We start from the raw sequence: 23,645 nt of genomic DNA, 5'->3' as shown, positions 1-23,645 counted from the left end.
ATGAACAAAAAATGGATTTGTTTATGTTCACTGAACGCTTATCAGTCATTACCTGATGTGAATGGTCTCAGTCTTCATGGACCTGTGACGTGTCCCAGATGACTGTGGGGAGAGAGGGGGGAGAAGAACTTCCGCAATCCAAATGGTAGTAGGAGCGGGTACCTGTCTAAACTAGGTAAATCTCTCCCCCCCCAACCCCCCAATAAAAGTCAAATATTGTGGAGTAGGAAGAATAGTGGAATTTCTCCTTTTTAGGTAAAGCTCTGCCATTTGCATTTTGTGCGACTTGTCATGCAACTTTGGACATCAGACGCATGACAAGTCCTTCCCCGTGTTTTCCAATGATTACATTCATTTATGTGCAACTTAAAGTTGCAGCAGCTTCAAAGTAGGTCATGCACTACTTTAGTCTGACTTTCATGCAACTTGAGGGCCATAGACTTCAAGGTTAACCCCCCAAAAAGTCTGTGAAAAGTTGTACCCGAATGTTATACAATGCAACAGTTGTCCATTATCACTGGTTAAAGCCAAAATCGGTAAATATGTACATAAGCCTAGAGCCCCACCTTTTGACTGGAATGGAAAACGTATATGCAGCATTTTCATAGAAGAAATTATAATAGAAAAATCTTACATCCTTACTGGAGTCACTCTAAAGGCCCATACACACGATCAGACTTTATGACAACAAACATGCAAATTAGCTGTTTTGGAGCAACATCCTACCGTGTGTACGCTCCATCGGACAAACTTTTTTGGTTTTCATCAGACTTTTGTTGGCTGTGTGAACGGACAAACTTTCTGGGAACAAAAGTCTGATGGAGCAAAGTCTGATCGTGTGTACACAAAACCATAGGACTTTTGTACAAAGTACAAACAGGCATGCTCAGAACCAATGCAAAAGATCAGACAACAATACAGAAGTTGACCAAAGGTGGCGGTAAAGAGCAGAAAAACCACGTGATTTGGTGAAAGTTGGCTGAAAAAGTCCTGCTGTGTGTATGCAATACAAGTTCAGGGCCGACACCCTTTGTACAAAAATCCAAGGGGAAGTTTGTACAAAGTCCTATCGTGTGTATGAGGCTTAAGTCTGCGTACACACGATTGGACTATCCAGCAGACAAACCGCCGGACTTTGCAGCTGAGGTCCACCGGACTTTCCGAACGAGTGGACCTGCCCACATAGGACCAGACTTTTCCGGTGGGCTAGGTCCGGCGGACAACCCGCCAGATTATGGATGGAGTCCGCCGGACTTTTGAAATGAACGGACTTGCCCGAACACTGAGAAGTCAGTTAATTTTGAACGTGGCTCCAGTTCGCCAGGAATAGCGAAGGAAGTCAATGTCGCCACCTCCATCGGAGATTGACACCTCGCTAGCCCTGTTGCCTAGTGTGGATTTAAAGGGGCAAGCCCTATGCCGAAAAAACGGCGTGGGGCGCCCCCCCCCCCCAAAGTCCGTAGCAGACCCTTATCCAAGCACTCAGCCCGGCCGGTCAGGAAAGGGGGTGGGGAAAGCCGGGCTCGTCCACTAGTAAAAGAGCTAGCAGAAGATAGTGGAGGAGTCCGACGAGAAGACCACCGGAGCTGTCTAGTGAATTATTTTATGTGTTTTTGTTTTGTTTTGATTTTTTTTTTTTTTTTTTTTTTTTTAATTTATACTTTTATTTTACACTTTTTTTATTTTTATTTTTTTCACCAGGTGAATGGGTAGGGGTACATTGTACCTCATACTCATTCACATAGGGTGGGGGGCTGGTATCTGGGGGCCCCCTTATTAAAGGGGGCTCCCAGATTCCAGCCCTCCCAGACCCCGACAACCAACGGCCAGGGTTGTCGGGAAGAGGCCCTTGCCCTCATCAACATGAGGACAAGGTGTTTTGGGGTGGGGGTGCTGCAGGGCCCCCCTTTCCCCAAAGCACCCCCCATGATGAGGGCATGTGGCCTGGTACGGCTCAGGAGGGGGGGGGGCCCACTCGTCCCCACCCCCTTTCCTGACCAGCCGGGTTGCATGCTCGGATAATGGTCTGCTATTGACTTTGGGGGGCAGAAACGGGGACTGCCATTTTTTTTTGGTGTAGGGCTTCTCCTTTAAATCCATACCAGGTGATGGGGCCAGCGAGGTGTCAATCTCGCCAATGGAGGCGGCGACATTGACTTCCTTCGCTAGTTCAGTCTACCTGGAGTAGACCGTTCATTTCAAAAGTCCGATCGTGTATACATGGCATAACTCTTCCTGAGAACAAATCGCTGGGTGTAACCTGTTGCCTACAGATATAGACGCTTGTTACTTAGAGGAGGGCCGGTTTTAAAAAAAAATATTTTTTTTTAAGTCAGCAGCTGCAAACACTGTAGCTGCTGACTTTTAATAAGCAGACTTGCCTGTCCAGGGCGCCAGTGATGTCCGCTGCCCGAGGCTGACCCGTCCCTCGGCTCTCGGGTCCCAGCGCCGCCATTTTAGCTAAGGGAAACAGGCAGTGGAGCCTTGCGGCTTCACTGCCCGTTTCCTACTGCTCTTGCGCGAGTCGCGCAGCGCTTTGTGAATGGGACGCGCTGTGTTCTGGGACACACAGTTCCCAGAACAAAGCGCGACCCATTACCCAGAAGACGCCGCACGGAGGAGAGAAGACAGAAGATCACCGCGGAGGAGGAAGAGGCCGATTAGGACGATGTGCCTGGCAACAGGCATTTCTGTTAAGTTTGTTTTTTTTTTTTTTTTTTTCTTCTAAATTTTAATGTATTTTTGTTTTTCAGGGTGGCCCTCCACTTTAAACATTTTATCTGAATTGTGTTTTTTCCACAGTATTGCCCTGGTGGTGAATTATTTGACTACATTATTGCCAAGGACCGACTAACTGAAGAGGAGGCTAGAGTTTTTTTCCGACAGATCGTATCTGCTGTTGCTTATATCCATAGTCGGGGATATGCACACAGAGATCTCAAACCAGTGAGTTGTTTTTTTTTTTTTTTCTGTTTTAGGATTTTCCTTTTTGATTTCATTGCTTATAGAAAGCTTTGTGAAAAATATGTGGTTTTTATTTTTTTATAGGAAAATCTCCTTATTGATGAAGATCAGAACTTGAAGTTAATAGACTTTGGTCTCTGTGCAAAGCCAAAGGTATGCATGGTCTGTCTGCATCTTTTTTGTTGTGGTGGTCTGCACTGTTTCATAGGTGTGACATCGGCTCAGCAACGGCTACTGCTGCAGGAAATGCTTATTTTCTTTCCCTTTGCAGTCATTTGCTCCCTCTTCTGTTACTTGTAATAATTGCAACAAGCAGCAGATTTTTAGTCTTCATCTTAATTTTACCTTGCTGTAGAATACAAGACATTTCCATAATATAGCCTGTAGTGGGGAGGGGGAGATTAAGCTGCTTTTTATAATGAAAAGTAACAAAATGCTTATTATATGACCGTTAAATATGCACATATTTTACTACACTTTTTTGATTTAATGTAAGGAAAATGCTTTTACTTGCAAAATGTGTAGGCCTTGAATGGGAGGTAAATACACTGTGTGTATGTGCAATTTGGAGGTTAGGCGTAACAGTCTGGATATTCAGTTCTCTAAAGAGCCTTTTAAAAACCATTCATATTTATTTTTTAAAATCTTGCATTTCTTCTTTCCAGCAGGTTGTAAAAAAAAAAAAAAAAAAAAAAAAAAAGGAAAATCCTGGTTGCTGTTAACACACAAGTTATCTTTGTGTCTGTTATAACCAAATAGTCTTGCCACCCATGAGCCCTAGTGGTGGTGCAGCTGAATTTACAGGTCCCTGCCAAGAGCCCTAGGGTAGTCACCACTCAGATTTTTCTCTTTTTCAATGAGGAAAGCAGGAAGACTTTTTAACATTTTTGGTTACACTGCCTCCCACAAGAGGATTGGACACTGGCAAATAAACTATGTTTGCCTAGGATACTTCCACTATGACCCCCCCCTTCAATTTCAGCTACCTGACACGGTCATCCTTTGCCTGACTGTTGAAGTGCAGTTTAGTTATCCCACAGTTGTTGCAGGAACAGCTTGAAAGTGACTTTTAGGCATAGGGTTCTGTGTGGGGCACTTTCCAGACAGCTACACAGATTTTGGGAGCTTCCCCAAGGCCTAGCTTCTTAGGCTTGGTTCACATCTATGCGGTTTGCTTTTGTTGCGTTTCTGCAGTGCATTTTTGCACACACATTTTTTTATTTTTTTTTGCCAATTTGATGTTGGGTGGATTAAAAAAATTTAAATCATGCCAAATATGTGCTTTTATGCATCTGAAGTCTATTTAAACAAAAGCGCACAGTTTTTTGCTTTAAAAAAAGTTCCTGACTCTTTCCAAAATGGCGGCTGCAAAAAAGCGGCGTTGTATTGCATACAGTGAGAATCTCCTATTTACTTGGCGGCCTCTGTAAGTCCCGTCTCCTGGGCCACCATTGGACCACTGTTCTGTCTATCATAGGAGATTCTCACTATGTAATCTGTCAGCGCTCCCCCCCCCCCTTTCCTGTCCCCTCTAGGCTGCAGATGGGCATCGATCAGGCTGCACTGATGGCAATGAATGGTGAGGCTGCTGCACTGATGGCAATGGTGAGGCTGCATTGATGTGGACTGATAAGGCTGCATTGATGGCACTTGTGAGGCTGCACATGGGCATTTATCAGGCAATGGTGAGGCTGCAGATGGGGACTGACCCTTATTTTGCTTCAAAGTTAGTTATTTAAAATGTAAGGTTTTTTTTTCCTCCTGAAACTTCCCTCTTAAAATGAATGTGCGTGTTCTACGCCAATAAATGCGGTACTTTTCTAGCAAAAATACAGATTTTAACTTTGTAAGAAACAAATTTCAGAAAAAAGGTTTTGTCTTTACGTGGTTAACCTTCCCTCATTTAGTGACCGAAGTTCATTCCTTTGATCTAAGAACGAAAAGTTTCAATGCTTGTTGGCACTGGTAGAAAACTATAAAGTTGTGAAAAACTTTGACAGCTGTGTGAGCAGAGCACTCTCTACACTAGTTACATGAATGAATTGGGAAACTGCATAAAAATCGTGAGTGGGGTTGAATTGAGATCACAATATTTTAACGATTAATCGTGCAGCTCTAATGTCTAGTCATGTCTGTGAATGTCAGTGTTTTGCAATGACTTGTAGTGCCGCAACAGCTGGAGGGCTGAAGTTTGAAGATCCCTGGCATAGGAGGTCCTATGTAAGGGCTGGAAGTTTTGTTGTCCCCTCAGTTTCTCACCTCCAACCTTTCAGTGTCACCACCCAGATCTTCATCGAGCCCTCTTGGGTGTTAGGAGTTCAGGTGTCGTTGCCCAAATTTTGTGGCAGAAAAGTTTCAGGGATTTTAGCCCAAAAACCCTATTTGCCATTCCCACGCTCAGAGGAAGCACCTGCCACCTCTTTGTTTTAAAAGCTCTGAATGTGGTAATTTTGGGTCCATAAATTCTGCGTGGAATCCACCAAATCTGACGTTACTAACCAAGGTGTTGCTCCCAGTATTAGCTCTGGTGCATTCTTGGGATCCCTATTGAAAGCTACTTGGACAACCACCTGTTGAGGGAACCGTGAGTGCAGGTTCTATCAGGCCACATATCTGCAGTCGAACCAGAAGCCTTTATAGGGCAAGAGGTAGATTAGATATTTTCTTGGGAAAACTTCACATTCTATCTTTGTCAGCTGTGTACGTTACAGTCAAAGATAATTGGCAGGAAGATGCCCTCAAGTGGCAGCACTTTGAACTCTTCCGGTGTGCCTTTCATCTCAAAGCGGTGTTCCCGAGGGTGTTTGTTTTTTTTTGTTTTTTTTCCCGCAACTACAAACACACCCCCTCATCCATCGGATCAGGTGCTGGTGCCGCCATTGCAACTAAGGGAAACCGGCAATTGAGCATTGCGGCTTCACTGCCCGTTTCCTACTGTGCATGTCCTGTGGCGCTTTGTGAATGGCCCCGTCGTCTTCTGGGACACACACAGGTCCCAGAAGACAACAGGGGAGCTCGCTGAAGAGGAAGTGACGGAACGGCTCCGGACTAGGAAGAGGCAGATTAGGAAGACTGCCTAGCAATGGGGATTTATGATAAGTAAAAAAAAAAAAAAATGTTACCCTTTTTTATACATTAAAAAAAATTAAAGTTATTTAGGGTGGACCTCCGCTTTAACGAGGACACTGTCCTGGTTCAGTTCTCATAAATACATTTTCCTCCATTGTCTGGATGTGGTTCCGTCGGTTTCTTGGCTACTGATTCTTTAAAAGACCAATTCCTTTTCATCGTCCTGGATAGACCTTTAAGGCTAGGTTCACACTATTGCGATGCGGGAACGCCGCGAATCCGCGGCGTTTTCCCGCATCGCTCACCTCCCACCGGCAGTTCACACTGCCCTATGCGGACGGCTGGGGGTGTCAATGTTATGTTAATGACACCCCCAGATCCGTCGGCATATCGCAGTGCGATCTGCCGACTCGCACAGGAATCGGATCGCATGGTGTGAACCCCCATGCGATCCGATTCCGTTGCGGACCCAAAAAAGGGTCCTGTGCGAGTTTGCTGCGGGACAGCTGCGAGTTAAGCCATACTATCTGTATGGCTGAACTCGCAGTGCTACGGAGATCGGATGTGATTTGCTGTGCGAATCACATCCGGTTCTCCCCCCGCAGCGGTGTGAACCCAGCCTAAAGGTGTACCAGCTTCTCGTTCAACCCTCTATTTGGCATGGGTTCCTGTCAAGGTGCACACTTGCAGAGCTGTCAAAATAATCAAAGCAAAAGTCACAATTTGCATTAAGAGGTATACTGATGCCAGAAGACCATTTCCACATAATGCCATCCTTCAGTTAGGACAGTGAAAAGCCACAGTTTGTATAGAATGACAAAGGGGGTATAGCCTCTGAAATGCATTGCATAGCAACATTCCCTCCACTCTCCAACCTAGTAGTTTCTTGGTTTCCAGGCTGAGAGGATACCTCAAGACACCAGCATACTCCACCTATGTGCAAGCCCAGCCAGACTGTATCTCTACCATTTAGCTCTTCCGCTGGCCACAAGGAGCTATGTCCCTGTGTTTGGGCTCATGACATGCAACACATAGTTCTTCCCTCTTGAAGGTGCAGTCACGTGTGTGATTTTGAAAGCTTAACTTTTATTATTGTACTTGGTTTTTTGTGCTCTGTATTCTATTTGTTGTCATTCTACTGGATATGTAAGTGCACCATGGGTTTTTGGCATTGGGCAACTTTTTCTTTATATTTGCAAAACGACCAAATTTCTGTTTAAACCTACTCTAATTGTTATCAAGTGGACATTTCATTCCCCTCCGATGCTCCAACTTCAGGTGCAAGGTCCTGCAGGCAGATGCCCACCCCCATTCTGTTTATGATCATGTTTTCAGGTACTGCTTTGCTACAAAATTGAGACATTCTGGTAGGAGGAGGATTTAACCTTTGCTGGCCTTTTTGTTTTGCCAGTGTTTATTCCTGTAGGTGGCAGTAAAACATTAAAAATACCTTTTTGAAACTGAGCTGAGCTAAAGCACGTGTCTTCCAGCATTCTAGTAAATATTATTGAGCTAAGCAGCAACTTATTGCAGATGCTGGTCTTTTAACTATGAGTTTGGTAATCTCTTCCAAACACTTCACCATTCAGAGCGTTTTTCATGAATTTTGGGTTTTATTGTGGATTTTTTTATTTTTTTATATGTAGGGTGGAATGGATTATTGCCTAATGACCTGTTGTGGCAGTCCAGCATATGCAGCCCCTGAATTGATACAAGGAAAAGCGTATATTGGCTCGGAGGTAAGAATAATATTGCAAATATTGGTTTTCCTTTTGTGATGGTTGTTTATATAATTTCCCCATCTAGTGTCTAAAGTCCATACACTAATAGCCTCCAGTATTCAAGCTTTGTGCCTTGAGGCTCCTTTTACATCTAGGGGTATGGGGGGCGACAATTGCGCAAATAAAACACCTGTAAAAGAAGATTATGCAATTCTTTTGGGCACCAGGCATCCCATGATCCTGTTTGCGTGTTTTTACTGCGATTTTCACCTGACAAATTGCGCCGTGTATGGGGTGCTATTGAAATTGCCGGTCAACGGACAGGCACACTGCGATTTGCCTCTATTGCTTATCGCAATGATTTGGAACGCGAAGATGTGAACGGAGCCTAAGGCTCAATTTATTTCTATTTTTTTTTTTTTCTTTCATAGTTTCATAGTTTCATAGTTAGTAAGGTTGAATAAAGACACCAGTCCATCCAGTTCAACCTGAGTGAGTGTCTACAATCACCCCTGCACACTCACATCGGTCCCTACCCTCAAAGAGCCTACAATCCAAGGTCCCTAATTAATATACTAGGGCCAATTTTTAGACAGAAGCCAATTAACCTACCTGCATGTCTTTGGATTGTGGGAGGAAACCGGAGCACCCGGAGGAAACCCACGCAGGCACAGGGAGAACATGCAAACTCCAGGCAGGTAGTGTCGTGGTTGGGATTTGAACCAGCGACCCTCCTTACTGCTAGGTGAGAGTGCTAACCACTACACCACTGTGCCGCCCTGTCTTTGTGTACTGTAAAATTGCTACTAAAACACTAATGCTCCAAAAGCACTGCTACAAGCCAGCACAAAACTATTATCAGCGTTTTTGATCCAGAGTTTTGTTCTAGTGTTTTTTGAGTTTGTAAACACTACTGTGCATGGAGCCTAACAGTTTAAAATCGTTGTATTTAAAAAATGTCAGAAAAAACTATGTATTCCTGAACCCAGCACCAAATGGATTATATATATATACTATCCCTGCAGCTGCTGTTATAAAACTTCAATATAGAAACAACAAATGTCTGATTGAAAATCAAACACTAACATCGCTAAATATTAACCACATGTAAAATTTTCAGTTTTTCATTACCATGCATAAAACTGCATCACAAACACATAAAATCGCGTGCATAAAAAATGTAATTAAACAAAAATATATAAATAAATATTGCTCATGCTACATACACCACAATGAACTACCAGTCCATACAGCATCTAGCACCTATGTGATCCAGCTTATATAATTTTTTTTGAGTGTGTAACAGTATTCATGCAATAGAAAATCATTTAACAGTGTCCATATAAATCCATGGGACAGATAGAGGTGTAGTCACAGTGTCCAACCAATTCCCAATAGTGAGAGTGTCTCTTCCTTATCCTCTACACCTTCGCCGTTCACAACATGTGCACTATCCCTTAGGTGGCTGCTTATCAGAGGGTCTATGCAATAAGGCTGTTTCACTGCTTGTGTCGGCTTTCCACTCCTCCAGTGGTCTCATTAACATCGCGTGTAAGGATAGACATAAGGCTCCAATAGTGTTATACCCTTTATTAATCAAAACCAGTGCCCCTCATACTACATGCGCTTACATTAGAAACCTTTAAAAACAGCATGTCACAGAGCACAGCTATGTCCTCTCACCGCCAGCTGGTTACACTTTATCCAGGTCGGTCAGATGAGTCCCGGAAGACACACCAGTTTAAAATTGTAATGAAATCTCACGACCTGTCCAAGTGGGGTGGGAACCCTGATGAACTATGCAATTTGGCCCTTATTTTGTCACCCTACAGTATATTACAATGCTGTTCCATTGGTGATCTTTCAATTTATAGCACTGGTTGTTTGATATACTTAAATGTTGGTCTTGGGTCTCCATGGTTTTAAAGTAGATATCCACCCTTAATTTGTTTTCTTTAGATGGTGTAGGGACCAATAAATCTGACAGATTCTTGACTTGAACTACCTTGCATACTAAAAAATATATATATATATATATATATATTTTGCTCGCTTAACGGCGTACAAACTGGGAAATTGTCAAGTCTACCCCAATGCAGGTTGTCAGACACTATAGCTGGCTACTGTGTTCTTCGCCTATAGCAGCCCCCTTTCCCATAAGGCAAGCAGGCCTACCAGTACTCTGTTTCCCCCATGACTTCTACACAATGCTATAGTGCCTGACCGTCACACCAGGGCAGGTGTGAACTGAGCAAAGCAGACAAATAGCGTGGTTCTTTGACAGTTCAGGCAAAAGGCAGGCTGAGTTCGGTTAATATTCCAAAATCCAGTCCAAAGTTATACACAGGGAAATCCTATCTAGCAGGGCAGATGGGGAGCTTTAACAGGAACACACGTTTCACTCTCTACCACAATCGCCCAAATTAAGGTTTAGCTGGCATATAACAGACTTGGTTTCTACCCAGAGACTGATCACATTAACCACTTGCTTTTTTGAAAAGTAGACATTCCAATGTATTTAAGTAGCATGGTGAGTTTTTTTTTTTTTTTTTTAAGTTGTACTTTTTTTCTTTTTTTACAAAATTGTCCTATTAACTGGTTATTTCTCTCACACACCATATGCATACTTGCAAACGCCCAAAAACACATTCTGCTACTTCTGAGTATGGCAATACCACATGTAAGACTTTTACAAAGCCTGGCCACATACAGAGGCCCCACATTGAAGTAGCACCTTCAGGCATTCTACAAGCATAAATTACACATCTCATTTCTCAACCACTTGTTACACTTTTATTTTTTGAAAGAAATGACTTTTTTTAACATGATCAAAAAGTTGAGATAGTATACAGGATATTTGTATGTAAATGACACATCTTGAAGGGAAGATATAAAGAAAACAAAATTGGTAGAGTCTAGCAAACAACTGCATAGTTGGGTACACTCGCTGTCACCAATGAAAAACTGAAGAAGGCTACAGAAGAGAGAGGCCCCCCGGGAGGCACCCCTGATAGCAGCAAACTGTGCCCTGGGTGGCCTCCCCCACTCCCGGCAACAGGAGGGGTGAGTCTGTAACCTTTAGTAAGACCGACCAGAAGGTGAGGAACCTGTAATATTTAGTAAACGGATTTAGTTTACAAATGTCTGTACAAGATGAACTCTACTGAAGAGTTGATAGGATATCAAAAAGGTAAAAAGAAGAGACGGGGGAAGGAAGGGACAGGGAAGCCAATCACCTGGGAGGAGTTGACGAGGAATTGAGAGCCTGGGGGATCGTAATAATGGGGATCCCAACAAACCGTGCCCATGGTTCCCAAATAGCTTAAAATTTGGAGGTAGAGTCTGTTAATATGCTGGATAATTTGTTTTGTTTTGTTTACCAACGATTTTATGGAATATGAAAACCAAATTACAATGCAAAGTCATAGACATCGTAAATATAAACCATTGTGATATAGTCCAGAAGCACAAACGTATCCAGTGTTATGCGGGATAATTTTTCTTGGGTAGTAATCCAATTTTACAAGTGGCAGCTGCAAGGGAGACCCTGGGTTGCTTCCATGCTTTAGCAATGTTTATTTTGGCACCAGTCAAAATGAAGAGAATTAATTTTGGGTGTGTTTGAGTCTTTGGCACATTGTCGTTTTTAAGAGGTTGATGGTTGGGGTTCTAGGAAGAAGACAGTGATTTTGTAGATCAAGTTAAATATCTTTCCAAAATTTCCCTATTCGTGGGCATTCCCACCGTGTGTGTGTGTGGTACCCCAAAGGTGGCATTCTTGGAAGCATAGGGGATTCGCTGTTGGGAAGATGGCTGCAAGCTTAGACTGAGTTAAATACTGTCTAGACATTACCTTGGGGTTAGCCTCGTTCAGGGAAATGTTTAATAAACCAGCATAAGAATCTGGAGTGGACCCTTTGCCATTTTTCAAGGTTCCAATGTAACTGAAGTTCATCTTCCCAGACTGTCATGTAAGAGGATTTGTCCTGTAGCACGAGCCACCCCAGACAAATTGAATTTTGCTTTGGAAGGATCTTAAGTGGTCCTTCCTGACCAAAATGGGGAGGGCTCAAAACATGTACAGCAATCTAGGGAGGAGTGACCCAAGAAACCCCTTGTATATTTGGGTTGTGTCGAATGGCAGCTGCAAGGGATTCATTTGCAATCGCAAAAATCAGGGGGGAGTGGGTATCCCTGTCTAGTTCCCCTGGAGATGGTTAAAAGAGCTGAGTAATGGCCCTGCATTGCTTTTGTGGCGGAATATGGAGCATGAAGTATACCCATGAATCATTGGCCAAAACCCCAGTGTTCAAATAGCGAGAAAACGTATGGCCACTCAAGGCAAGTGGCCAAGTCGAGAGAGCCTATCATTCCTTTCTGTTTAGGACCCTTATCCCAGTTAGATTGAAGAATGGAGATTACAGGGCCCAGCCCAGACCCTTCTGGTCTGGTCTGGGCCCTGTCTGCCTGGGATGAATCCCACCTGATCCTTATGAATATAGCAACCTATGCAAGAGGCTAGACCAGTGATGGCGAACTTTTGTACCCCAGATGTTTTGGAACTACATTTCCCATGATGCTCAGGCACTCTGAAGTGTAGGGGTGAGCATCATGGGAAATGTAGTTCCAAAACATCTGGGGTGCCAAGGTTTGTCATCACTGGGCTAGACGGTTGGCTAAAATCTTTGTACGTATTTTCAGGTCATTGTTAAAGAGGGATATGGGTCTATAATTGCCAACTTTTTCCATTTTTTTTTTTTTTTCGTGTGGCACTGGAAAGTCCTTCATAAAGTCAGAACCTTGGTCTAATGTCCCTGGATTTTGAGCTGCAAATCTTGGAGTAGAACTCATGGAACGCCTCAAGTATCTTGTTTGGGTTGGGGGGGGGGGAATCCTAGGACTCTGATTTTGGGAATGGTGTGAGATCTAAATCGGGGAGAAAGTTTGCAAGCTGACATGGAGCCTATACGTTTTCTGTGCATAGAACTTGGTTCCACTCCAGCGGATCTGTTTTTCTTTAGCCGCAAGGGTTTAATTAAGCTCTAGACTGGCCTTATCTAAATGTGATAAGGATTCCTTTGGGTGTTTTCTTATGCTTTTTTTTTTTTATTTTTTTATTTTTTTCTTGTTGAAAATGCCTGCTCGAGGTTTGCAATGGTGGATTGACTCTCCCTTTTGAGTTGGTTTGGGTTGCTATCTGAATAATTTTGCCCCTTATTGTTGCTTTATGTGCCGCCCATAAAGACTCCCGGGAGAGGTTATCTACATCATTTAGCATAAAATATTCCTTAAGGGCATTCTCAATAATTTGGGTTTGAATTGGATCGCTTAGAACTGATTCGTTTAGACGCCAGTGTGAAAGGGGTCTTTTGGCTGAAAGAGGCATTAGAGAGAGGACTACTATCGAGTGATCCGACAGGAGGGTATCAAATATGGAGGCGCTATATGCGGAAAGTATAAGGATAGGGAACAGCAGAATGTGGTCAATTCTGGCATATGATTTGGTGGGGGCTTGAGAAATGGGTATAATCACGTTTGCCAGGGTTCAGTTCCCTCCAAGCGTCAACTAGATTGTGGGAGTGTAAGTTTGGCTATCCTAAGACTGGCCTTCGTTGGGTAAGTGAGTCGGACTGAGAGGGGTTTGGGCTTTTCCAACCCTTGATCGAAAGCTACATTGGAATCCCCGCCGACTATCACCGTCCCCTCTAGATGTGGGAGTAACGTTTTTGAGAGCGATTGAAAGAAATTAACTTGCCCTTTATTGGGAGCGTAATACGAAATTTAAAGCATATAGGTGGCCATCGATTGTGCCCTTGACCACGATAAACCTCCCCTCTTGGTCCCCGAGATCTGACCGCCAGGCAAAATTACAGTTTTTAGAGAAGAGGATAGCTGCCCCCCCTAGTTTTTGTCCTGCGTATGCTAGGTAGAGAGTAGGGTAGTTGGTGTGCAGGAATCTGGGACTGTACCGAACAGGGAAGTGGGTCTCTTGGAGCAAAACAATGTCCAGCTTACAAGAGCGATAGCTGTCAGACTTTTCTCTGCTTAATTGGGGAATTTAGCCACTGGGTATTGTGCGAGGCAATCCTGAGAAGTGGAGATGTGGGTCAGCCATGGGAAATCAGAGGTGGAATGCTAAGGAAGCCACCGTCACTTACCCTCTGTTTTCTTCAGTTTGAGGCTGGTCGAACCGCTAAAAAGGAATGAGAATGGTAAAGGATTCAGTTCCAGGAGATTGGATAGACAGAAAAGAATTAGGACTAGAAAGAGAGGAGAAACCAATAGAGAAGAAGAGGAAGGTCTGTAGAGAGAACTTCCTTGGATTGGCAGATACAGCGGGGAGAACAAGTATTTGATTCACTGCCGATTTTGCATGTTTTCCTACTTACAAAGCATGTAGAGGTATGCAATTTTTAGCACAGGTACTCTTCAACTGTCAGAATCAAAAACAAATCCAGAAAATCACATTGTATGATTTAAAAAAATAAATTGCATTTTATTGCATGACATAAGTATTTCATGAAATACCAACAAGTAAGAATTCTGGCTCTCACAGACCTGTTATATTTTTTTTTTTTGCGCACGGGCAGGCAAATGGGCGTACCTGTACGTCCCTTTAAATTTGAGTCCGGTCGCGGGTCCCGTGGACTCAATCGCCGCCGGCATGCCCGCAATCGTCTCGCAGGATGGCTGAACTAGGAGATGCAGTTGTAAACAGCATCTCCCCGTTCTGCCTAGCAACAAGTGATGCTAATCTCTGCTCCATGTGATTGGAGCAGAGATCAGTGTTCACCAAAAGAAAGCCCAGCCCCCAACAGTTAGTAACACGCCCCTAGGAACACTTAACCCCTACACTGCCACCCACTGGTTAACCCCTTCACTGCCAGTGTCATTTACACTGCATTTGTATAGCAGTGATTGCTGTATAAATGACTGGTCCCAAAAATGTGTCAAAAATGTCCGATGTGTCCACCATAAAGTCGCAGTCACAATAAAAATCGCTGATCGCCGACATTACTAGTAAAAAAAAATGCCATAAAACTATCCCCCATTTTGTAAACGCTATAACTTTTGCGCAAACCAATCAATCGCTTATTGTGGTGTTATTTTTGGTTAGAGGAATATGTATTGGCCTAAACTGAGGGGGAGAAATTTTTTTTATTTTTTTGGGGGGGATATTTATTATAACAAAGTAAAAAATGCGTTTTTTTTTTTTTTGTTTTCAAAATTGTCGCTCTATTTTTGTTTATAGCGCAAAAAATAAAAAATGCAGGGGTGATCAAATACCACCAAAAGAAAGCTCTATTTGTGCGAAAAAAAAGGACGTAAATTTTGTCTGGGAGCCATGTCGCACGACCGCACAATTGTCAGTTAAAGCGACACAGTGCCGAATCGCAAAAAGTGGTCTGGTCTTAAGCCAGCAAAATGGTCTGCGGCTGAAGTGGTTAAACACGCTCCCTCTAATGGTCGCATCTATATTGTATATTGGGGGTACATTATGTATTGGCCACACTCCACATTTGGAGAAAGGAATTTTAATCTTGTAGCTGTTGGGCAAAACATCTCGCATATAAAATGTAACTAATTCTTTTTATTTTTTTTTTTTTTTAAGGCAGATATTTGGAGCATGGGTGTGCTTATGTACGCACTGATGTGTGGATACCTTCCCTTTGATGATGATAATGTTATGGTTTTGTATAAAAGAATAATGGTAAGTTCTTAACCGTATACTAACTGTTTTGCACTTAGTGTAAAAATAAACTCAAGATTGCAGCACTTCAAAATGTCTGAATATTGGACATTACAACCTTCTCTGTAAAAAATAAAAGTAATCTAAATAAATACAATTTGAGTTATTTACTTATATTGTGTTTATAGGGATATGCACACTTGTTTTTTCTAACTTTCAATGAGCTTCTGTAGAGGAATGCAAACATGGAATTGTCTAAGTAGGATTTATAAAGTAAGATACCCATGTAATCTGTCTCTTGGCAAATCCATTTTCAGTTAGCCAAAGGTGTGTGTGTTGTGTGTATTTGTTGACCCTTTGTTTGCAATCCAGCTCTTCAATCCTTAGCCTAAAAAAGCAAACAAATGCAGCAGCACATCTAGGTACGGTTTTTGCAAAAATGGCCATTGATCCCATCAGAAAGCCAGTCCTTGTGCGCTGAACTACAATTGAAGACCATAATACCAGCCTTCCCAGTACTCTGTATGTTTATGTAGATGAGGAAAGGGAGGTGTGTGTGTTCCACATCAGGAGAGCAGCCTAGGGTGACAACTCTTCTCCATGGATACAGAAAATGGGCATTGTCACACAAGGACAACAAATAAAACCAGTGCTGGTTTGCTGCAATAAACAAATTGTTGTGTTTGGTTTAAATATCCTTTTAAAGTAATACTAAAGTCGTGTGTTTTTTTTTTTTTTTTTTTCCCCCGTTTTTAAAAACAAATATGTTTGTACTTACCTGCTCTGGGCAGTTGGATTTGAACAGAGCAACCCCAATCCTCCTCTTCTCAGGTCCCTCTTCTGTGATCGTGGCCCCTCCTTCCTAAGTGCCCTCACAGCAAGCAATCCCTTGATAGGAACTGATTCCACGAAATGTTCAGATTTCTACTGATGTTACAAGGGTCACAACATAAGAAAAAAATGTAAATGGAAACATTTAGAAACCTCCAACTGTTTGAACATCTGAGCAGCATGAAGGCATATTTATGGCCCTTGACTTTTGGGATTCGTGCACTTCAAAAATAAAACCTTTTGCAATAGAGGCCATAATTCATATATCAAATTGTGACCGTTTCAGGTGGCAGTCTATTGCAGAATATCCATTTACAACTTTAAAAATATACTGTGCCAGCTTTGTCAAAACAAGCTATAGACACATGCAGCCTGGCTTGGGAGTGCGCCCACAAGCAGCACCAAAAGAAAGCTCTATTTGTGGGGGGGGGGGGGGGGGGAGATGTAAATTTTGTTTGAGTACAGCATCGCACGACCGCACAATTGTCCGTTAAAGCGACGCAGTGCCGTATCGCAAAAAATAGCCTGGTCATTGAGCAGCCAAATCTTCCGGAGCTGAAGTGGTTAATTGATTTCTAACCTAACAAGTATGCCTCCTTTTTAAGAAGGCAATACTAAACTGGATTAGTGCAACATTTGTCTGAGGAACAATGTGTATTTAAATCTGCTTTGTATTATTAAACTGATCGGTTTGTTTGCTTTGGCCTTGTCTTCTACAGAGGGGAAAATATGACATCCCAAGATGGCTTTCTCCAGGCAGTGTGCTACTTCTTAGCCAAATGCTCCAGGTATGTGTTTTTCTGCAGGGATATATTCCTTGTTTTGTCCTATAATGGTTATATCCATCTTCAAATACATCTTTACTCAAGATTAGAGAGTTCCCAATAAATGTTTTCACATAGTTGTTAAAGTGGTTGTAAACCCTGTTGCACTACTTTTATCTGCATGTACAGGTAAGCCTATAATAAGGCTCACCTGTAGGTTCCGTGACTATCTCTTAAACTTGCACAGTTTAGGAGATATTCACTGTATCCGCATGTGCCAACATCATCGGCACATGCACACTGAAGAAATGGCCCGCTCGTGCCATTTCTTCAGTAGCCATGCCGTGACCAGCGTCTCACTTGCGAATGCGCGGGAGTGACGACATTGCGGCTCCGGCCAATAACAGCATGGGAGCCTGCAAACCCAGAAATAACTCCGGGAGACATGTCGCCGGTCACAGTGGTGTGCTGGGACCGCTGCAACAGCTTTGATCTAAGGTAAGTACAGTTTTTTTAATGAGCTAGTATGTGATGCATACTAGCTCATTATGCCTTTTTGTCTTGCAGGTTTTTTTTTTTGTTTGTTTGTTTTTTTTGTTTTTCTTGCCCAAGATTACAACCACTTTAAAACATTGTGCTAAAAGATGCTGTTCAAGGTAATTATCTTGGTGTAGAGCTATGCAAAATTAAATTGCTTGAAATGCGGACTACAACATCTTATAAAAAAAAGTCTGCTCCGTTTCTCTCTATCCATGTATCCTGTGAGGGACACTGTTCCATGGATCAAGCAACAGTTATACTAAATCCAATAATATATAAAGTAGCAATCGACACAACCTCATATATCGCTAATGTGTAAAATTATTTCAAACAAAATAAACTTTAAAACAGTTGCTAGCTGAACACTCTCTCAACACCATAAATCAATAAACTGTACAGTGCAACACCACTAAATCATATAGTGAATATCATTCATTGTATTCAAATGTACATACAAGTGTAATATCCAATCTGTCAAAATATGGTTGAATACAAATTTTTTTTAAAAAGTCCAGTAAATTCAAAACAACGGTGTCTAATTTTTGAGATAGAGTACTCCTCCAACAGCAGTGCTCTTCTATGATTATTCTTTCTTCCAATCATGCATGTGCTCCCAACACTAGGTGAAAAACCTGCTCATCATCATCATAACTTGGCTCCTGGGGTGATCGCCTCTCCTTCCTCATGGGTCCTGGTATACTCTCACCCTTGTATGATCACTCCACAGATGGGCCACATGAAACAGAGGCAGATACATAGGGCTTTCTCGTTTTTATCTCTTTATTAAAACCCCTACTAAAATCCACTTGCAAAAGAAAAGGTATAAATTGCTTGTAAAGCAACCACATCCGCTGTCTCACTACTCTACTTATACACGGCACTGGCAGAGTGACATCACAGGCTCGGCTCCTCCCTGTGACATTGCACAAAAAAGATATTTCTTTTATATTCACCGACACTGCTCCTCTCTTAGCCATTGGGTTGTTTGCCCTATTACTAGGAGATACTAGGCATTAGTTGTAACACAACACTCAGAACACCCAGGGGGCGGTCCCTTAGGCAACAACCCTCCAGTCTGCCAAATGGACCTCAGTTTTATTTTGCCTAGTGAAGGAGAAGGCCCTAGGAACCCTGCAGGCCAGTCGGTCCGTGCTTTTTGCGCAAGATGATTGCTCCTGTGATCTGCTATGAACAGCCGGCTGGGTGACAGGCTGGATACCCTTATCCTTGTCTCCCCAGTCCGGCCAAACGAAACCTCCGCTCCAGAGGTGGTCGGTGAGATTTTATGCACCAGGGCACACATATGACCAGGCTACTGATGTCTGCGTCACAGTGGGCCGAAGCCAGCAGCCACCCTGTACTGATCAGTGAGTGGGTCTGAAATGGAATGTCTCCCAGCTCTTCAGGACTGGTAAGTACAGCTCTTCCTGCCTCGGTGGGGCTGAGCAGCTGGGCATTCCCTGGGAGGTTGATTCGGGGGTCCCTCACCTCCCTCTCTTCTCTCCCTGTCCCTATCTTCCCTCTCTCCCCCCTCCCTGTGGGGAATGCTGCATGTGGCTGATGAGCGGTGTGTGTGTGCCTATACAGGGGCTCTCTGGTGGGCTCTCACCTGGGATGGGGGAGCTGTGCTGCCTAGCGGTGTCCTGGGTCCTGTGTTTCATGCCCCTGGAAGGTGCCTGTGAGGGATGCTGATGTCTTGTATGGCGCTGTGTTCTCTGCCATCGTTTTTCTTTCTGTACCTCATGGAGCTGCTGGTGGCCATTTTAGGTGTGGGCAGCATGCCTTCCTGGGCATCAGTCTAGTGATCTCCTATTCAGGACACTGGCGGACATTTTCTGGAAGCCTGAACACGTTTTTCAGTGTTCTCTAGCAGCAGCTGGGCTCATGTGCTCTAACAGCCATTTTCCCTGTGTTTTATGTCTTTGTACTGGATGCTTGGCGGCCATTTTTTTGAAGCCTGAGCACGTTTCAGAGCGGTTTGGCGCTAATTACAGCGACACAGCTTTTGTTTCCTCTGCACCTGGGAGCACACAGGGACTACAGGCAATACTTGTGTGACAACACTGAACTCCTCAGGGTGGTGAGTCCGGCGGTAAAGAGCCCCTCAGCCAGCGATAACGAGGAGGGTGGGACTGTCGCTGTCCTAAGTCCCCTTCGGGTGGCAGATGGGTAGGGTCAGCATGGCTTCAGAAACTGGTGTTTCTTCTCCTGAAATCCAGAAAATTGCAACCGGGTCACCTGCAGACTGCGCATTGCCCATGGACACCCTGACAGCAGTCCTCAATTCGTTTGTTGCCAAGATGGAGGTGGTGCGTGGGAAGCAAGGTGCACTAAAGCGGCCCTGGCGCCCCCCCCACCCCTTCCTCTGGGGAAAGCTCTGATGCAGACTCTGGTCCTGCTGAGGCTGGTGACCCCTGCTCTGTCTTGTCAGACGCTGACCAGGACAGTGAGGATGGGCCCGGGCACGACAAAGCGCTCGTTGGAGCACTTATCACAGCTGTGCGTGATACCATGAAGATTCAGGAGCCAGCGGATCCCTCTGCTGATGTACCGGTCCCTTTTGGGTCCCGCAAGCCAGCACGTTCACCTAAGGTGTTCCTGTATCTGACTTATTTTGACATGTTCATTTACAAGGAATGGGGTCGCCCGCAACTGACCTTTGCTCCCCAAATACATGGCGGTTACCTTTTGAGGAGAGCCTTCTCAAAAAATGGTCGGCTCCTCCAGTCGTGGACCCCCCAGTATTCCAGGTTAAAGTAACCCGATCCCCGTCGAGGGGACTCCTGCATTCAAGGATCCCACGAACAGGAAGGCCAAGGCTGTGGCTCGTTACTTGTTTACGGTTGTGGGGTCAGCCGTGCGGCCAGTACTGGCATCCGCACTTGTGTCACAGACACTGACTGAGTGGGCAAAACGTTTGCACTAGGAATTGGGGGAGCAACAGGCTTCTCCCGTCTGCGTGAAACTAGTGGACCAACTAGTGCAAGGCCTTAAGTACGTCTGACTCGGCCCTGGATACTCTCCCTCCGTTATCCAGGGCTTCAGTTTCAGCTGTGGTGCTGAGGCGCCTGATTTGGCTAAAATGCTGGTCTGCTGACCAGGCATCCAAAAAAGCCCTGACGGATCTTCCCTTCCTTGGAGGCTCTTTGGAGCCTCTCTGGATGACATTATTAAAAATGCCTCCGGTGGTAAGAGTACCCTACTCCCACAGGCCAGGAAGGCTAAGGAGCCACGCCGTAGGCAAGGGCCCTCTTTTTCCACTCACAAACTGCTTTTTTGTCCGCCCCCAGCCTGACAGGATGACCACAAACGTCCCTGGAACTGCAAGCCTGCGAATAAAAGGGCTACTGCATGAAGGTTTGCCCCCACCCATGTCTCAGGTGGGGGGTCACCTACGGGAGTTTGCAGCACGGTGGTCCTCTCGGTTATCCGACCAATGGGTCTTCGATCTGATTTCCACAGGCTACAAGATAGTTTCTCTCTTGGCCACCAAAAAGATTCTTCCCCTCCAGCATACCTGTTTCCCCCGGCTCGCTGGGAGGCCCTTTTGGGGACAGTAAGGGACCTGCTGAATCGTGGGGTGGTTGTACCGGTTCCAGATTCCGAACGCTTCCAGGGATTCTACTCAAATCTGTTTGTGGTTCCCAAGAAGGAAGGGGTACATCCAATTTTGGACCTAAAAGCCCTCAATCACTTTGTCAAAGTGCAGAGGTTCAGAATGTAATCAGTTCGCTCAGTAGTCACTGCACTCAATCAAGGGGACTCCCTGGTGTCCTTGGACATCCAGGATGCATACCTGCACATACCCATATGTCTGCCGCATCAAAGATTTCTGCGGTTTGCAGTCGGGGAAGCCCACTACCAGTTTGTGGCTCTTCCTTTTGGTCTAGCATCAGCCCCCCGAGTCTTTACCAAGGTATTGGCTCCGGTTTTGGGGTTGCTATGGCAACGTGGGATCACGCTCGTGGGATACCTAGACGATCTCCTCCTGAGGGCATCTTCCGCCTGAGAATTACAGGGAGATGTGGCGATCACCATGCAGACCCTGCAAGAATTTGGGTGGCTGTTTAACCTAAAGAAGTCTGATTGTACCGAACCAGCGTCCTGGAGTACCTAGGTTTGCTGCTGGACTCCAGGGAAGCGAGAGTGTTTCTCCCTTCAGACAAACTGTAGACTCTCAGAGCCACGGTAAAACTGCTGATGAATGCATGCGAGTACTGGGACTCATGATGTTGGCCTCCTTCGAGGCAGTACCTTATGCCCAGTTCCACACCAGAGTACTGCAGAAGGAGATTTTGACAAAATGGGACAAATCTCAGTTGTCCCTGGTTTGACAGATCCAGGTGAGCCAGTCAGTCAGACTCACTGATCTGGTGGTTGAGGTCCCCGGTGATTCAGTCCGGGAAATCGTTCCTTCCTCTGAAGTGGACCATGATCACAATGGACGCCAGTCTATCCGGCTGGGGTGGAGTGATGGGGGTTCAGTAGGCTCAGGGCCTCTGGACGACGCAAGAATCCAAGTTGCCGATCAATCTGCTAGAATTGAGAGCGATCAGGCTGTGCCTCTCCACATGGTCGATGCAACTGCAAGGGCGTCCGATCAGGATCCAGTCAGACAACGCCACTGCTGCGGCATACGTCAATCACCAAGGAGGAACCAGAAGCTCAGCCGCTGCACGGGAGTTTGCTCACATACTTCAGTGGGCTGAGAGACCCGTACCGGCCCTGTCGGCAATTTACATCCCGGGAGTGGAGAACTGGCAGGCGGACTAACTTAGGCGACAGATGCTGGACCCAGGAGAACGGACATTGCATCCGGAGACGTTCAGGTTACTGTGCCTGAAGTGGGGCACACCAGACGTGGATCTGCTGGCCTCCCATCTCAATCGGAAGGTGCCAAGATTCGTGTCCAGGGACAAGAGATCTGTGGGCAGACGCGCTGGTGGCTCCGTGGGATCGGTATCAACTGATCTACGCCATTCCTCCACTGAAACTACTACCATGCCTGCTTCGCAGAGTGGAAGCTGAGGGGATCCCAGTGATTCTGGTGGCCCCAGATTGGCCTCAGCGTCATTGGTATGCAGACATGGTGCATATGGTGGCAGACGCTCCCTGGCGACTGCCGTTGCGAGAGGACCATATGGCTCAAGATCTGATTCTCCATCCTGCTTTACCATCGCTGGCTTTAACGGCATGGCTATTGAGAGCCAGGTGTTGAGAAACCGGGTTCTGTCGGACTCTGTGATCCCAACTATGTTAAGAGCACAAATCTTCTCTGAAGATATACCATCGTACCTGGAAGGCCTACATCTCCATGTGTGAGGAGAAAGGATGGCATCCGCGCTGCTTTTCTATAGCCAGGATCCTGCTGTTTCTTCAGCAAGGAGTAGACCAGAAATTGGCGTTAAGCACCATTTTTAATGGGCAAATTTCAGCTTTGGCTGTCTTTTTTTTTTTTTTTTTTTTTTTTCTTCCTTCAGCGACCCCTGGCGTCTCACTCCTTAGTGAGTACCTTCATTCATTCAGGGGGTACGACATGTAGTCCCTCCGGTGCGTCCACCGCTCCCCCCTTGTGATTTGAACTTGGTGTTGTCGGTGCTTTTAAAACCGCCATTTGAAAAAATCAGGGAGATTCCCCTGTTGACTTTCCCAGAAAGTGGTCTTTCTAGTGGCCATCACATGGGCCAGGAGGGTTTCGGAACTGGCGACCTTGTCCTTCAAGTCGCCCTATCTGGTTATCCACAAGGCTAAAGTGGTGTTGCATCCGCAACTGTCTTTTCTACTGAAAGCGGTCTCGACTTTTCATATCGCTGAGGACATTGTATTACCATCTCTGTGTCCTAAGCTGAAGCACCCTAAGGAGGTGTCCCTTCACGCTCTGGATGTGGTTCGAGCTCTGAAGGTGTATTTGTCCAAAGAAAGGCATGGCTGTCTCGTCGTCCACCATTTCTAGGTGGATCAGATCGATTGTAGTACAAGCCTATGCCTTGAAGGGGCAGGTGCCCCCTTTTTCTGGTCACAGCCCACTCCACAAGTGCAATCGGAACGTCTTGGGCCTTCCGACGC

The 23,645-nt window shown here is 44.9% G+C and overlaps 1 protein-coding gene across 2 annotated transcripts in view; it reads left to right on the top strand.

Annotated features, from left to right (window-relative positions):
* Positions 1-23,645, top strand: part of MELK (maternal embryonic leucine zipper kinase) — an 83,807-nt gene that overhangs the window by 37,739 nt on the left and 22,423 nt on the right. For both annotated transcript variants that reach the window (XM_077475373.1, XM_077475372.1), the window contains exons 5-9: positions 2,803-2,946; positions 3,049-3,117; positions 7,680-7,772; positions 15,367-15,465; positions 16,995-17,063. In XM_077475373.1, coding sequence (XP_077331499.1) covers positions 2,803-2,946; positions 3,049-3,117; positions 7,680-7,772; positions 15,367-15,465; positions 16,995-17,063 — 474 coding nt within the window. The remainder of the gene's footprint in view (positions 1-2,802; positions 2,947-3,048; positions 3,118-7,679; positions 7,773-15,366; positions 15,466-16,994; positions 17,064-23,645) is intronic.

This window comes from Lithobates pipiens, unplaced genomic scaffold, assembly GCF_037356315.1.
Source record: "Lithobates pipiens isolate NorthernLeopardFrog02 unplaced genomic scaffold, aLitPip1_a1.2 Scaffold_13, whole genome shotgun sequence".
Taxonomy (NCBI): Eukaryota; Metazoa; Chordata; class Amphibia; order Anura; family Ranidae; genus Lithobates; species Lithobates pipiens.
Note: the sequence above shows the minus strand (reverse complement) of the source record. Positions and strands in the feature narration are given on the sequence as shown.